The following is a 17022-nucleotide window of genomic DNA, read 5'->3' on the forward strand; positions in this document are numbered from 1 at the left end:
GACAGTCGCGCATCATTTTTAAACTCGTGCAGACTCTGGCCGAGGGGTAAAAAGATAATAACTAGCTAGTTAACCCCTCGGCCAGAATATAAAAGACCTGCAGATTGGCTGCACCGGAAGAGAGTATTTGAGAGGAGGAACTAGAGTGGAGAGGAGAAGTAAAATTAAAAGAAAACAAAAACTAAACTAAACTAAAAATAAGTCTGTGTCAGTGAAGGCTACTGCCCAGCATGACCGATTTATGTATTGCTGTGCGTTCGAGATTTGTTTTATTTAAAATATTTATTTTCGCTCTGTGAGCAAGTGTTTGTTTTGTTTAAAGCTTTATTTTGTTATTTGGGGAAAATAAAGACGGCGCAAACGCCATTGCACCCTACATGCAGTATCTGTTTTAGTTCCTGCTTCTGGCCTGATGTCACCACACACACTATCCTATCACAGTGACATATTTGGCCAAGGGGCCTGTTATTGTCACATGTGGTGGTACGAGGGGCTTTCGTTAATTGAAATGCAGGAAAGGAAGGTCTGCTAAGATCCTTCTATACATATAGCAAATATTTGGAGATTGAGGTCCACTGTCCTGGTCCCAAGATCTAACATACTGTAGATTAACCACAACTTGGGATCAAGCCTAGAACCTTTAGGTAAGTTGGTTAACCTGCATTCAACTGATGGAAACCATTCATCTAATTTCTGTTTTTTCATTGCAATATAAATGTACAGTTCCATGTTCCAAAAACATTCTGCCATTTAAATGCATTTTCTGGCTCGCTAATATTTATGGACACATTTTCTTTTCAGTTTATATGTTCAGGGATACAATTTACATCCCAAATTGCTTCCACTAAACTTTGCTAGATAGCAATTATTTTACTGCTAAGACACGACGTAATGTTGTTTTTATTTTATGAGGGTCTGTTCAACTCCCTGAAATTTAACACAAATGTTACAATTAATTTTAAGCAGACAATTTATATTGCCTCGGCACAATAAGCGTGTTATTTCAGTGCTGCTAACAATGCAGAGATGGTAATTTCAAACAGGTGTCAAGTGCTGAGCCAAAATTCACTGCATAACTCACAGATCTACAAGCTAACATTGGCCTAGATCAGAAGCTGCCTGTGATACAAGATGCATGCTGTTGATGCAGAGTGGAAAATACAACCTGCTTTTCATTACTTTCTAGTCTGTGTTTGACAGGTGACTGACTGGCTGCAGTTTCACACTGTTGTACAGGTTCGATCAACAGGGAGCTTCAGGAGTTTAGAGAAGGGTTCACTTACATATTGAGGGCACGTGTCCCTCTGCAGAGCTAACATTTATGTCAGGAAAAGGACGCTTTGATATCTTGTGCCGCCATATTTTCAATTTCCTCATTCTACTTCCAGAACCTTCACTTGTTAATGACGTCAGTGAAAATCCCACACATTATTTCACATTTAGAACTCTCTTCAAACAATCTTTAAAAATGCAGGTAATTGTTCAGCTCAATAGTAGTCGTGTTTTAACACCATAACAAACATTGGGGAATCTGGAATTTGAACTAAACTAACAACTAAAGCAGCAGTTCCAATTTGTGGTGATTGTTTTTCCTATGTATCTATTCAGAAATTCTTACTAAAACTGAGCCATTACCATGCATTTACTAAAGTAGTTACGAATGATCTGTACAAATCATCATATGCATTTTACTCTGAAAGGAAAACTGAACCCAATAAGGATACCACAAGGTTTCCTAAACGTTCATGACTTGCAGAACCCCTTGACATTATGCATCCTGATGTCTAACCAATAAACAAATAAATGTGTCTTACAATCACCCCCTGATGTTGAAAATTGGTGTAAAACGTTAGAGCAGGAATTGGAAATAAGAATAATAAATGTATAATAAAACCGAATTCAAGGTAGTAAGTAAGTAATCCCCACTGCCTTGTCTGCTGTCATAGTCATTTTGGAGATATTTTACTCTAAGTTCCCAAAGCTGAAATAAGCAACTCGGACATTATTGGAAACTATGTTGTGTTTCTGAAAGGAGGATCCCCCTCTAATCACACACATAATCAAAACGTTCCTATAAAGAGCCCTTTGCCTGCACCTCCTTGTTGTTTCTTTGTTTGGTCCTCCTCCCTCCCCTGCCTCCACCTTGTAGCGTGCCTTGTCCAGGGTGCCTTTTGCCTGCCCGCTGGCAATAGCTGTCATAATCATTACATCACAGTTCAGCAACCACATGGGATGGTAAGGTGGCACAGAGTGCCACTTATCCGGCCGCTGGCTATAAATGTCATCAATCAATAGCCATTACATCACACTTCAGCCAGTACATGGGGTGGGGAAACGTGGCCCAAAGTGCCACTTGTCCTGCCTGCTGGCAATAGTTTTCATCAAGCAATAATTATTTACCTCACAGTTCAGCCAGCACACAGGGCAGCTTTAGAGCTCCAATGGACAAGGCCACAGGCCAAAAAAGTATATTACATTTCTCTTGGCCTTTCTGTCAAACGCAATAAAGAATTGGTCCAATCAAATATTTGGTGGACATCTCCTTTCTGAATAGTTGTTTCTTATTTGTTTTACATTACGATTGGTGTTAATGTCTGGGTTAATTTAACGACTTTATGTACAGTAAACAGTATTGAGCATTTTTACCATTGTATTTTATAACATGATGGTTACCTGTTGCAAGATAAATGATATGGAAGAGCATGTCTTTGCCCTGTACAACATCCACCACAATATGCGAGAAGCGGCTATTGTCCTCCATGAAGTAGGGAATAGGAGTGACTGGCTGGACCACTTCATGCATCAGGATGAACTTCTGGGCATCCTGTAGGTTCCTCTCTGTCAGGTTCATGTACACTCCGTAGTCTATGGTGCCACACTGATAAGATAAAACAAGGAGGAGGCGTTGTTTATGTTAGTAGATGTAACAAGGTGGCGCTTGGGAGCAAACTGGCGGCCACACAAACCACAAGTGAGTGTCTTAACCACTATGCATAAGAGCCAGAGTTGTCTGCAATAATGGCCATGAAGCTTTAAATCTCATCTCATCGACGGGTCAGAATCCGTAAGGGCAGTGTATCACACAGCACGGTCTGTTACATAGACAGTCATAGGAACTTTAAAAAATAATCCAACACATACATACATTTCTTGACATCAATTTAAATCCCCTCATAAATCCTAGCGTCTTTACAGTAGCAAAGCACTGACTGTTTGGTGCTTTAACACACTAAAGAAAAGGGATAAAGGTTTATTTAATTGATAACATCTAAATCCTGATGAGGAATTGTCCTTGAAGACTGCAGCTGTGCTCCCCTGGTCTGCAGGATATCTTACTGTACAACAGGATATTCATTTCTTCAGCTGTAATTCTTTGCTGCAGAGCAAAACACATTGAAGTTTGAAACACATTTTATGTCACTACAGTGTAAATAATTGCATTATTGGTATATATATTTTTGAGATCCTGTTTTGCTGTACTGCTTACTTCAATTATTGACTTGGCAATTGTGCCACAGTATCCAGCAATGCAATAAACAAAAGAGGAAAAATTTAATTGCATAATGCACCCAGTAAGATTCAATCCATTGTAAAGATTCGATCCATAATAATTAGGGTTCAAGACCTTTTGCTGGCTAAGTGATCAAAATTGTTTCTAAATACTTTGAACAATCCGTACAACCAGGCCTACAGCACTCCATTACACAGCAGGAGAACTGCCAACATCTTGAAAAGAGAGCCAAGTACCTGTTCTCTGTGCAGCTGATTCATTTCAGTGTATTGTATGTGCTGACAAAAACATACTCAAGGCTTTTTGCTGCGAAGGGGAAAATTGTACAGCTACAGGACCAACTCCCACCCAGGACACGTTCCATGCACAAGTCCAATAAGGCTAAGGATAGTATAGGTTAAACGTAGAATAAATAGGCTGTACACAATTAAATCATTTACTCATTCCACATGTCTTTCATTGTATCTAGTTTCTTATTCTTGTTTTGTTTCTGTTTTTCATCATGTCTTTGGAACTTATTTCAATACGCTGAAGACGGATGCTTGAGGACGAAACATGTTTGGTTTTTACTTCTAACCTCCATAATCAATGAATAAAGAATACAAATAAAGAGAGGAAGAAATTGACATCATTTCTGTGTTTTTGTACGAGTGCGGACATCCGAAACGCAAACAGCTTAAGGATTACTGTGAGGTTGCCGCTCCTGATTTGTAGAACTTGAGAAGAGAGTTTAATTAAGTGTAATGGTAAATTGAAAATAATTGTATTATTAGACTTCCCTTCCACACATGTAAAAGTTTTTTTTTTCATTCCAGGGATGCTCGCACAGGTGTTGTAGGTGATAAATTTAATAGGTCTCACTCTCTTACCTTTAGTCTTACATTGATAATGCAAAAAACCCTGTGCGGAATTAATAAGAAGCATCTTAAAAAACTATGAAACATGCTGAGCTCAAACTTCTTAAAGATAACTATCAATGATGTAATGATAAACAAGTAAAATAAGAATTGGAAACCACATAACATGAATGATGCATGGGTGAGAGAATTATTTACTTTGCACACCTTAGTTATTCTAACTTGCTTAGTGTTCCTCCTGGGCTTGACAGAGCAAGTATTCTTTATCAGTGATTTATATCTCATTTGTACTCAAGGTATCACACAACTGTCTCAGACATTTCTGACATCACAAGAAGCCATTTATAGCTTTCAAAACATTTAAACAAAAACAAAAGTAAATCTGTTAATAGTAAATCTGTTAACTTATCTAAATTAGGTACTTGAAAAATGGCATCAAACTTTCTTTTTATTTGTAGCACAAGTTGCAGAGACACCAATCAATTTTATTAAAATATGATTCCTGGTGGCTATTTACAGCAATTCATTATTAATAAAGCTTGTCTGTTTGTAGTTTTTATGAGTACATAAAGTATGCTAACAAATCTCACACATTGTAGAATTGTGGTAACATATTTGTCTGAGGTTCTTCATTGAATTCTCATGAAAAGTGATATTTGTACTTCAGATTTCACAGTAACTGATTTATATTTACCTGATTCTGCAGAATACTTTGAAGTACATGTTCTACATTTTAAACTTGCACTTTTCATTTTGTACATAGTTTTATAAAGTAGTCACCTTTTTACTTAATACTTGTTTTACCCAGCATATTATGTTTTGAAAAGTTTTGGATTTTGAATGGGAAGATGGATATTCAAGTGCATAACCTGGGACCTGTGATTGGTAGATGTTAGGAGTAGTTTGTAATAGCATATACCGGGTGTAGTCTGCAAAAGCATATACACACTGTAGTCTGCAATAGCATATACATGCTGTAGTCTGCAATAGCATATACACGGTGCAGTCTCTAATAGCATATATACACTGTACTCTAATAGCATATACATGCCGTAGTCTGTAATAGCATATACACGCTGTAGTCTGCAATAGCATATACATGCTGTAGTCTCTAATAGCATATACATGCTGTAGTCTGCAATAGCATATACACGTTGTAGTCTGCAATAGCATATACACACTTACTAAATGGGTGACACACAGTATTCAGGTCTCAGTCACTGCTAAGGCAGAATAGACAATTGTCTGGTCTTATGGGTGCTATCATCCAATATCCTTAAGGCTTGCAGTGGCTAGCTGCCATCATTAAAATTGCTAAACTCTTGATATTTACCTGGAAGTCGGGGTTGGGATTGGGATAAGGCAGCCATGCAGAGCGTGAGTTCTCCTGGTATTTGAATGGCCCGTTGAACACTTGGGTAATTGCACTCAGATTGAAAACGCACACTGCTGAGGCGGCGATGCTGTTCCTAAATGAAAGAGTTTGGATAGACTGAGTCACAAGGCACACAAATCCTTCAAATCCAACAATGCTGTAGATAGCACAACATAATGAGATATAACACCGTCTGCTTGGATAAAGTTCACCAATAGATCAAACAATCAATGTAAACATTAACACATACAAAGATATATATTCACGTACATAGTACTGTATGCATACATACTGAATACATACATACAGTACAACATTGGAAATATAGGGCCCTATGCACAAAGCTTTAACTCATGAGTTATTTAAATAATATTGTATTAAAGTCTAATTTAATGTATAAAATACTTTTATATATTCATGAAACAGCTGATGGCTTCTTTTAAGACTTTGAAAAAAAGCTTTTATGCATTCACAGTGGATGACTTTATTCATATCCTGAGGTTAACTAATTGATCAGATTTTTTAATTCTGCTTAACCTGTACCTCTGGGTGGATGTTACTTACACGTTAGTGGTGAAGATCCCATACAGGAGCTCGAGCTCTGGTAAGAAGAAGGTGCCCTGCAGTTCGTTGTAGTAAAAAGGGATTTCTCCAGGCCGGGAGCAGTTGAGACGGGATTTTGTGAAAGTGGTCCATGTATCTTCCAAGAGAAACCTGCCCCCAATGTCATTCTTACAGACTCGAGCTGCTCGTGAGAAGACAGTCTTGCCACAGTCATGTTCTACCGCATTCTCCCGAAAGAAGAAATAGATGAAATTTCCAATGTCGTAAGAAGAAACAATATTGGGCTCTGAAACAAACATTCAGATAACATTAACTGGACAGGGAAAGTCGGGTAAGATAAGGCAAAATAGTGAATGTGTGGCTTAGGGTTACTTGGGGTTTGAAAAGAGTTTAATGTGAAATGTGATATACTCCCTCAAGGTGATTTAACAGTGTGCAGTGATAGCTATGATAAAAGTTTGGAGAAGATTCAAGGCACCCTATTCTGTTCACTGTGTTGTGACAGACATTAGAACATAAGAAGGAGGCCATTCAGCCCATCTTGCTTGTTTGGTTGTTAGTAGCTTATTGATCCCAGAATCTCATCAAGTAGCTTCTTGAAGGATCCCACGGTATCAGCTTCAATAACATTACTGGGGAGTTGGTTCCAGACCCTCACAATTCTCTGTGTAAAAAAGTGCCTCCTATTTTCTGTTCTGAATGCCCCTTTATCTAATCTCCATTTGTGACCCCTGGTCCTTGTTTCTTTTTTCAGGTCAAAGAAGTCCCCTGGGTCGACATTGTCTATACCTTTTAGGATTTTGAATGTTTGAATCAGATCGCCGTGTAGTCTTCTTTGTTCAAGACTGAATAGATTCAATTCTTTTAGCCTGTCTGCATACAACATGCCTTTTAAACCCGGGATAATTCTGGTTGCTCTTCTTTGCACTCTTTCTAGAGCAGCAATATCCTTTTTGTAACAAGGTGACCAGAACTGAACACAATATTCTAGGTGAGGTCTTACTAATGCATTGTAAAGTTTTAACATTGCTTCCCTTGATTTAAATTCAACACTTCTCACAATATATCCAAGCATCTTGATGGCCTTTTTTATAGCTTCCCCACATTGTCTAGATGAAGACATTTCTGAGTCAACATAAACTCCTAGGTCTTTTTCATAGTTCCCTTCTTCAATTTCAGTATCTCCCATATGATATTTATAATGCACATTTTTATTGCCTGCATGCAATACTTTACACTTTTCTCTATTAAATTTAATTTGCCATGTGTCTGCCCAGTTCTGAATGCTGTCATTTTGAATGACCTTTGCTGCTGCAGCAGTGTTTGCCACTCCTCCTATTTTTGTGTCGTCTGCAAATTTAACAAGTTTGCTTACTATACCAGAATCTAAATCATTAATGTAGATCAGGAATAGCAGAGGACCTAATACTGATCCCTGTGTTACACCACTGGTTACCTCACTCCATTTTGAGGTTTCTCCTCTAATCAGTATTTTCTGTTTTCTACATGTTAACCACTCCCTAATCCATGTGCATGCATTTCCTTGAATCCCTACTGCGTTCAGTTTGAGAATTAATCTTTTTTTATGCGGGACTTTGTCAAAAGCTTTCTGGAAATCTAAATAAACCATGTCGTATGCTTTGCAATTATCCATTTTCAATGTTGCATCCTCAAAAAAGTCCATTAGGTTAATTAGACATGATCTCCCTTTCCTAAAACCATGCTGACTGTCTCCCAGGATATTGTTACCATATAGGTAATTTTCCATTTTGGATCTTATTATAGTTTCCATAAGTTTACATATAATAGAAGTCAGGCTTATTGGTCTGTAGTTACCTGGTTCGGTTTTGTCTCCCTTTTTGTGGATCGGTATTACGTTTGCTATTTTCCAGTCTGTCAGTACAAACCCTGTGTCAAGAGACTGTTGCATAACCTTGGTTAGCGGTTTGTAAATAACTTCTTTCATTTCTTTGAGTAATATTGGGAGGATCTCATCCGGCCCAGGGGATTTGTTTATTTTAAGAGCTCCTAGTCCCTTTAACACTTCTGCCTCTGTTATGCTAAAGTTATTTAAAATTGGATAGGAACAGGTCGACATGTGGGGCATGTTGTCCGTGTCCTCCTTTGTAAAAACCTGTGAAAAGTAATCATTTAATATATTTGCTATTTTTTTTTTCTTCATCTATGATTTTGCCATTTGTGTCTCTTAGACACTTAACCTCCTCTTTGAATGTTCTCTTGCTGTTATAATATTGGAAAAACATTTTGGAATTGGTTTTAGTCCCCTTAGCAATATTGATTTCTATCTCTCTCTTGGCCTTTCTAACTTCCTTTTTGACTTGTGTTCTAAGTACTCTTCTGTGTACTTTGTTTTTGGTCCCTTTTAAACGCTCTGTAAAGTGCCTTTTTTAGCTGAATATTTTTTTTAATTGATCTATTAAACCATTTTGGCCATTTTGTTTTAGATTTAGATTTGTCTACTTTAGGGATGTATTTGTTTTGTGCATCCAGTATTACATTTTTAAAAAACAGCCATCTTTTTTCTGTGGATGTTCTCTCTATTTTACTCCAATCTACTTCTGTTAGTCTGTTTCATACCTTCATAGTTTGCTTTTCTAAAATTGTAAACCTTAGCTTTAGTCATTACTTTTGGGGTTTTAAAAAATATTTCAAATGAGACCATGTTGTGGTCTGAGTTTGCCAATGGCTCTCTGACCTCTGTTTTAGTTATTCTGTCTTCATTATTTGAAATGACTAAATCAAGGCATGCCTCCCCTCTAGTCGGTGCCTTGACAAATTGCGTTAGGAAGCAGTCATTTGTCATTTCCACCATTTCAATTTCGTCCATCGTGCTCCCCACCGGGTTTTCCCATTTTATACGAGGGAAGTTGAAATCCCCCATTAGTATGGCTTCTCCTTTTCTACACGCATTTCGAATGTCATATTTTGCTCAGCATCTGAATTTGGCGGTCTATAGCATGCTCCTATTATTATGCCCTTTGAATTTTTGTCCATTATTCTGACCTATATTAATTCTGCATTGTTTTCATTGTTTTCTGATTTAACACCTGGGCTTCAAGACTATTTCTTATGTATAGCGCTACCCCTCCGCCTCTTCTGTCCTGCCTGTCTTTCCTATACAGTGTGTACCCACTAATATTTTATTCGTCTCCATCACTCTCAGACAACCAAGTTTCTGTAAAACCTATCACGTCGTAGTTACTTGTTAGTGCAGTAGCTTCAAGTTCTAACATTTTGTTAGAAAAATTAAACTACAGTACATAGAGCTAACAAATCAATTCTATTCTTATTGGATATGTATTATCATCACTTCATAGATTTCGCATTGTTCTATGAAAGGCACATTATGTTAAACATGTGTTTGCTTTTTAAAGGTATTTTTTTCATAACATTTGTAAGTCACTCCATGGGTTAACTACAGCACTGTCAAACTTTGCACCTCCAATTTTTATCATATGTGCTTTTGTGATTATTTGATCTATGGGGGTAACAATGCAGGAAATCTTGGATTGGAGTGCCCATGAAGTCAGATTAATAATAATGATGCTGAAAGCACTAAGCTTCCAAATCAGAGTCAGTTTTTAATAGTTTAGTATTGCTTATGAAAGGGTAGGCTTGGCAACACTTTGGATTAAAAAAAGCCAACAACTACAGATTTAAAAAAAATAGAGTCAATTTTTGGAAAGCTTTATAAAAACAATTAGATTTTAATGTCTGTGTGTAATTTAAATACACTGTTACAATTAAATCATTTTTCAAGAAACATAAAAGGACCACATGTAAAATCTAAAGATTTACTAATTCTGAATATATTATGTTAATACTTCAAAACATGATGGACTGAAATGTCAGTTTTAGTCATTTTCTTTCTTCACAAATAATCAACCTTTCCCAATAGAGCTTAACTTGTGCAGGCAGATCATTATCTCGATTCAATACTATTACATCTAAATTGAAAGTTTAAATCCACTATAATCTCAGCTCCTCTGGTTGTTGTATCCCTCATCACCTTGCATATTCAATATCAAATATTAAATGTAGGCCATCACTTCAATACAATCATTAAACTCAAATGCATTTGGACAAAATGAAATGCATTTTATGAACGTTAAAAATGCATTCTCTATTAAAATATAAAAATAAAGCAATTGAGTCCATTTGAAAATCACAGACTAACCTCCCACTTAGTTAGTTTGCCTATTATCTACTAATGGAATGCTTTTGCTTTCATGAGTCAACTGTTCATACCAAGAAACAGTACTATGTTGTAGGTTTTATTATGTTTGATTCATGGTTACAGGCGTATTTTATAATATGAAAAAGGTAAATACTGTAGAGGTACACCTAGTAAATGTGTATTTGATTTACCTTATACAACATTCCTGAATACAAACTGGGCCAGAAAAAGAGATTAAGTCACTTCAACCATTGATGAAATCTAAAAGATATTTTCCCTGAAGAGAAGTAATTTGCCATTGGTTTATGTGCATTGACTAAGACAGGTGTGAACACTACACATTACCAACAATAGTTGGCCAGGGAAGGATTATAATTATTTTCAATGTTGGTACTCTGTGCCTCTCAGGGGAACAGCCTGTTTTTTTCCAGAAAGAAAATAGGGTGCATTAAATCTATAATAGAGGTGCAAGGTTATATTGCTTGGACCCATGTGAAATAACCTTTTAAACAGAAATAAACCAAAGGCGTGCATGTGGTTGTCCAATCTGTGCTAACATTACCATATTTATTACATCATTCTATATATAAATTGTATTATCTTAACACAAGCTGTGCTTCTTTTATTATCTCACCCTTATTGCATTTGCATCCATTGTACCTGACAGCTGCCCTTGGCCTCACAAGTTTGGTCTATAAATTAATTTTAAAAATGTTATACTTTCCCAGAAAGCCATTTTATCCTTTATTCAGCCATTTTGTGAAATCGATCAGCTGTGATCAGAATATAAATAGTGTCATAATAACAATTTAAAAAAAATCTGCAATGTTTACGACCATCTAAATATTAGTTTTTAGGAGCTGTTCTAGCAAGTGTATAATTGTACTACATGTATCTTATTCTCAGTTCTACATGATGGCACATTTTTTCAATCTTGGCAAGTTTGACAAGCTTGTAACATTCCACTAAGTGACACTGTTTTCCTCATAATGACACTTTTAGACTACATATACATATCAGTAAATGAATAGATGTAAGAAAGCCCTGCAGTATACTGGCTGCAGGACTCCCCTAAAAATGTGCCTCGGCATGTCCTTCCCTGGTACTGCAAGGACAAGGCAGGAAACATGTTTAATGGAGCTCGCCCCTTACGACAGGTGAGCTGGTTTAAAAATATTTGGTTCTTTGTGAGGATAAACATTTTGAAAATAGAGTTAGTTTCAAATGATATGCAGTATGATTTGCAGTAGAATGTATTTGCGTTTCAGTATGTCACAATGAAAAAAAGATCTGAATGAATAAATAAGCTAAAACCCACATGACAAAAATAAACCCTTCATGAGATGGAATGGCATTTGATCCCTATTAATCTGAGATTGAATGAAACCGGTCGACCGAGACTTCAAGACCTTCCTAAAACCATTTCCACTCCACTGAGCAGTACACATGGCGCCCACAATTTGTTATGAGGCCTATGCTTACCATTGAGCCATTTTGAGTTGTACTGCGCAGTGCGGAGAGGCGGAAGTCCACCCAGGCTGCGGTAGATGGCTGGGTCTCTCCCAGGGAAATCCATAGCAGTGGCTGCATACAGCTCTCCATTCGAGGTAATCAAAGCAGTGGAGTTGTGCTGGGGGCTATAGGGACACCGAGCCATACCGCTAATCTGGTCGTGGATCTCTGTCAAGTCTGTCAACTAAAAACATGTAAAACAGGTACATTAGTGACATACATTGGCTGCCACAGCTGTAAATACAAAATTATCAGTATCATGAGAAAGCAGATCATCAACTGAATTGTATGTAGATGCTCAGTTGTTAGGGTGACATATGGATAGGTGGACGTTTGACTAATTTCATCAAAATTGGATAAGCATTTCTCTAGATATTTCTAAACAAAATTACATTAAAACACTAGCTTCTGTCTCATAAAGTATTTAGTACTAAAATATTTCAAAACGTTATTCACCAGTGTACACAGTGTCTTGTCTTGTTTACCTACATACTTCCAACTGATTTTCTCCTTGCCTCTATCCTTTCAATGTAATGAACAGGTTAGGGAGTAAGCACAGAAATCTACTGACTTGCCATTGATCTTCACTTACATCTTTAATCTAAGCAGACCAATATATATATTTTTTGCCAGTTTTCTAAATTTCAACCTTGGAGTAGGCCATTGATTAGTCTAACTAAGTCTTAAAAGGACTGCATGCTAAGTAAAGTCTGTGCTGTCAAATGTAAAAAATAAATATATTTTTTCAGGATTGTCTTTTTTTTGTTCGTCCATCATAAGTTGATGAAGACCATTTACATTAAGATGTCTCAGGAGTACGATGAGTGCGCAGATGGCTGATGAGGCCAATCTGAGCCCGAAACACTCTGTGGCACACTGGACAGGATATGTTGGTAGGAGTGCTCCCAGAGGAAGTGTTGTTGGTTTTTGCCTTGCACTGCTGTCTCTTCAACATGGCATTGCTGAGCCTTTTGGCTTCTGAGATGGTTGCACCATCCCTTATGAAGTTACGCCAGGTGAGACGCTCTAGAGCGAGACTTTCCCAAGACTTCAGCTCTATCTTGAAGCTCTTGAGGGACATCTTCAGGATGTCCTTGAAGCGTTTCTTTTGCCCACCTTGCGATCGCTTCCCATCCTTCAGTTCACCGAAGAAGATTTGCTTTGGAAGGCGAAAGTCAGGCATCCTGGTCACATGGGCAGCCCATCTGAGTTGTGCTTTCATAAGTAATGAGTGAATACTCAACATAACAGCACGTTTAAGAACTACTGTGTCAGGGATTTTGTCCTGCCACGGGATCCTCAGAAGCTTTCTCAGACAGTTCAGGTGGTAGTGATTTAGTTTTCTGGTATGGCGTTTGGTACACTGTCAAGGTTTCGCAGCCATAGGTGAGGGTTGGTAGAATGATTGCCTGGTAAACCTTGAGTTTGGTTTCCAATTTGATACCTCTCCTATCCCACACTGTATCACATAGACAGCCAATGGTTGCACTTGCCTTGGCAATCCTGTTGTTGATTTAATCATCAATGTGAACAGCACGGAACAGGGTGCTGCCAATATAGGTAAAATTGTTCACCACAGACAGCTTCTGATCCTTCACAAGGATGGTTGGTTTCACATACAGCTTTCCAGGAGCAGGTTGGTACATAACTTCAGTCTTTTTTGTGCTGATAGTAAGGCCAAAGTTGTCACAGGCTGATGAGAAGTGGTCCATGCTAAGCTGCAGGTCAGCATGTGAGCCAACAGCTAGTGCACAATCGTCTGCAAATAGGAAGTCACGAACAGTGACTTCGGACACTTTTGTTTTTGCTTGAATCCTTCGCAGGTTGAACAGTCCTCCGTCAAATCGGTAAATGAGGCTAATCCCAGTATTGTCATTGCAAAATGCATCATGCAGCATAGCAGAGAACATCATACTGAAGAGGGTTGGTGCAAAGACACAACCTTGCTTAACTCCATTCGTGACTGGGAACTGGTTGGACGACTCAAGATGGTCCTGCACACTAGCCATCATGCCATCGTGGAATCGACGCACCATTGTGATGAATTTGGTTGGACACCCATACTTTGCCATGATCTTCCAGAGGCCTTCACGTCTGACCCTGTCAAAAGCTTTTGTCAGGTCAACAAAGGTCAAGTACAGGTTGGAGTTTTGCTCTTGACATTTTTCTTGGAGTGCAAACACCATGTTAGTGGTTCCGCGTTTTTTCTGGAGCCACACTGACTCTCTGACAGCAGATCTTGGTCTAGATGTTCTACTAGGCGATTCAGGAGAATTCTTGCAAGGATCTTGCCAGCAATTGACAGCAGTGAAATGCCCCTATAATTATCACATGCTTGACGATTGCCTTTCCTCTTGTAAAGGTGGATGATTGAGGCGTCCTTAAACTCCTGAGGGACAGCTTCATGTGTCCACATGGAAGAGTTTGGTGAGCTTATCAACCAGACTTGGCCCTCCAGCCTTGTAGATTTCTGCTGGTATGGCATCAAGTCCTGGAGCTTTCCCAGTTGCAAGAAGACTGCTGGCTTTTTTGGTTTCTTCCTGGGTGGGTGGATTGGCAAGAGATATGTTAATCTCTATTTGAGGCAGCCTGTTGATAGCTGCATCATTTATCGATGACGGTTGATTAAGAATATTGTTGAAGTGTTCGGCCCATCTTGCAAGGATTTGGTCTTTTTCTGTAATCAGTGTAGTTCCATCCGCACTCGGAAGAGGTGAAGTTCCTGAGGCTTGCGGACCATAGACTGACTTGAGTGCATCGTAAAATGTCTTTGTGTTGTTGCTGTCAGCATTCCTCTGCTTTTTGACTTAGCCATGCATCTTGCATGGCTCTGAGCTTGAACTGGACAGCTCTGCGGATGTTTAGGAAAGCAGTGTTCTTAGACACTGAGCTGCTGTCATTCAAGTGAGCTCTGTGAAGGCGGTGTTTCTCATCTAGGAGTGCCTGGATCTCATCGTCGTTTTCGTCGAACCAGTCTTGGTATTTGCGTGTGATAGCACCATGTGTTTCAAGTGCTGTAGAGTGCATCAGATTTCTCATAGAAGTCCAGTCTTCCTCTACATTTTCAGAGTTGAGGCTTAGGGCTTCTAAGCAACTATGAAGAGTTGCAGCAAAGTGCTGCCGAACGCTCTCCTGTTTTAGTACGGAGATATTGAGTCTCTTGGAGGATTTTTTGCCTTGTGGACGCCTGGGAGGTTTGATCCGAATGTTGAGTTTGGAGATGATAAGTCAATGATCTGTCCAACATTCTGCACCACACATGGTCTTCGTCACTTTGACATCTTGCCTGTCCCTCCTCCTGACAATGACATAATCAATCAATTGCCAGTGTTTGGACCTTGGGTGCATCCATGATGTTTTCTTGCGGTTTGGTAGTTGGAAGATCGTGTTTGTAATAAGTAGGTTGTGCTCAGCACATGTCCTTAGTAGAAGAAGGCCATTGCTGTTGCATTTACCTACGCCATGTGCACCTATGACGCCGTTCCATGACTTGTGTTCGGTACCAACTCTGGCGTTAAAGTCGCCAAGAATGATGAGTTTCTCTTTGCTAGGAACAGCAGCCATTTCGGATTCCAAATCGGCATAGAATTTATCTTTAACCTCATCAGGGTTAGTCATGGTCGGAGCATAGACACTGATGATAGTTGCATGATTTTTGCCTGGTAGGAGGAGCTTCAAGGTCATCAGACGGTCATTTATACCCTTAGGTAGACTTGACAGTTGGTTGAACAGGTGAGATTTTACAGCAAACCCAACACCAGCGTCACGCCTCTCCTCTTTTCCACGCCCGCTCCAAAAAAAGGTGTAACCTGCTCCAACTTCTGCAATCTGACCCAATTCAGCCAGACGGGGCTCGCTCAGGGCAGCAATGTCAACATTGTATCTGGCAAGTTCCCTGCCCACAAGGGCAGTGCATCTCTCTGGTCTGTTTGGTCCAGCAGTGTCCATCAGTGTGCGCACATTCCAAGCGCCTAAAGTGAGTGGTGTCACTTTGGTTTTCTTTATTTTCTTTGTTTGACTGCGATAGTGGGATCCCCGACAGCTGCGGTAGGCTGGCCAGGGTAATGCGAAGCAGACAATGTTTAGGGCACCTTTTCTAGCCCCTTCCTCATACTAAGGAGGTGAGCAGTGCGATCCTAAATAGGGCTGCTCAGACGCTCAGGGGGCAGCTGAATTCCACTGCTGCTTCAATCCAGTGAAAAACGACCCTATAGCCCGAGCCGCCTGTGTGTGGGTCCACGGCTACAGCTCCCAGTGTATCCACACCTGCTACTTCGTCGTTCACCCATCACCACAGGACTTTGAACGGTAGAATCTTAATGATGCTGGTAGTGGTGTTATGATTCACGTTGAATTGGATTTAAGTGAGGGAAAGTCGACCTCACTCTCTCGTCCAGATCCATCTGTATCCAGAGGCAAGACATAGTCAAGACAGCTGGAGATGGTACTGGATGCAGTGGGTGGCCTGAAAGGCCTTTTGATGGTATTTCCCCTACCAAGGGTTCCACAACCCCAAACTCAGATACAGAGTTTTCCGGGATAGATAACCGCCGCCCAGGATTTGGCGTTGGCAGCTGCTGGCTGTACCGACTCACCAGGTGACTTACACCCAGTGTGCACCTACGGTAGCAGCTAGAAAGGTGGCACAACTAGCTGGCCAGACATAAAATTGTACACGTGCACACGCATACGCACGCACGCACTCTTTTGAAAGACTGATGGGCAAAAACAGAAGGTAATCTCTGTAAATGTACTGTACTTTCCAGCAGGTTGCTGTATTTAACTATCTATAGCTTATGTAACAGAATGTGAGGAGGGAGTAACGGAATGTGTGATGAAAATAAATCAAGGCCTCTTTGGTGAATGAACTGGACTCCTTATGCAGTAAAGTATTATTCTACCCAAAGTCTATCTGGCAAAAAACCTCACAAAATGATGTCTATACTTAAACATAGGTAGGGGTAAAGTTACCGCTATGTTTATCGTGACTCAATGGGTTTGGTCG

At 39.4% G+C, this 17022-nt stretch overlaps 1 protein-coding gene across 3 annotated transcripts in view; it reads right to left on the minus strand.

Annotated features, from left to right (window-relative positions):
• The window catches only part of LOC117399291 (semaphorin-5A-like), a 145029-nt gene that overhangs the window by 53760 nt on the left and 74247 nt on the right, over nt 1-17022 (minus strand). For all 3 annotated transcript variants that reach the window (XM_033998380.3, XM_033998379.3, XM_033998381.3), the window contains exons 7-10: nt 11988-12201; nt 6308-6593; nt 5702-5837; nt 2674-2878 (exon numbers count right to left, since the gene is read on the minus strand). In XM_033998380.3, the coding sequence (XP_033854271.1) occupies nt 2674-2878; nt 5702-5837; nt 6308-6593; nt 11988-12201 (841 nt within the window). The remainder of the gene's footprint in view (nt 1-2673; nt 2879-5701; nt 5838-6307; nt 6594-11987; nt 12202-17022) is intronic.

The sequence above is a fragment of the Acipenser ruthenus genome, chromosome 4 (genome assembly GCF_902713425.1).
Source record: "Acipenser ruthenus chromosome 4, fAciRut3.2 maternal haplotype, whole genome shotgun sequence".
Classification (NCBI taxonomy): Eukaryota; Metazoa; Chordata; class Actinopteri; order Acipenseriformes; family Acipenseridae; genus Acipenser; species Acipenser ruthenus.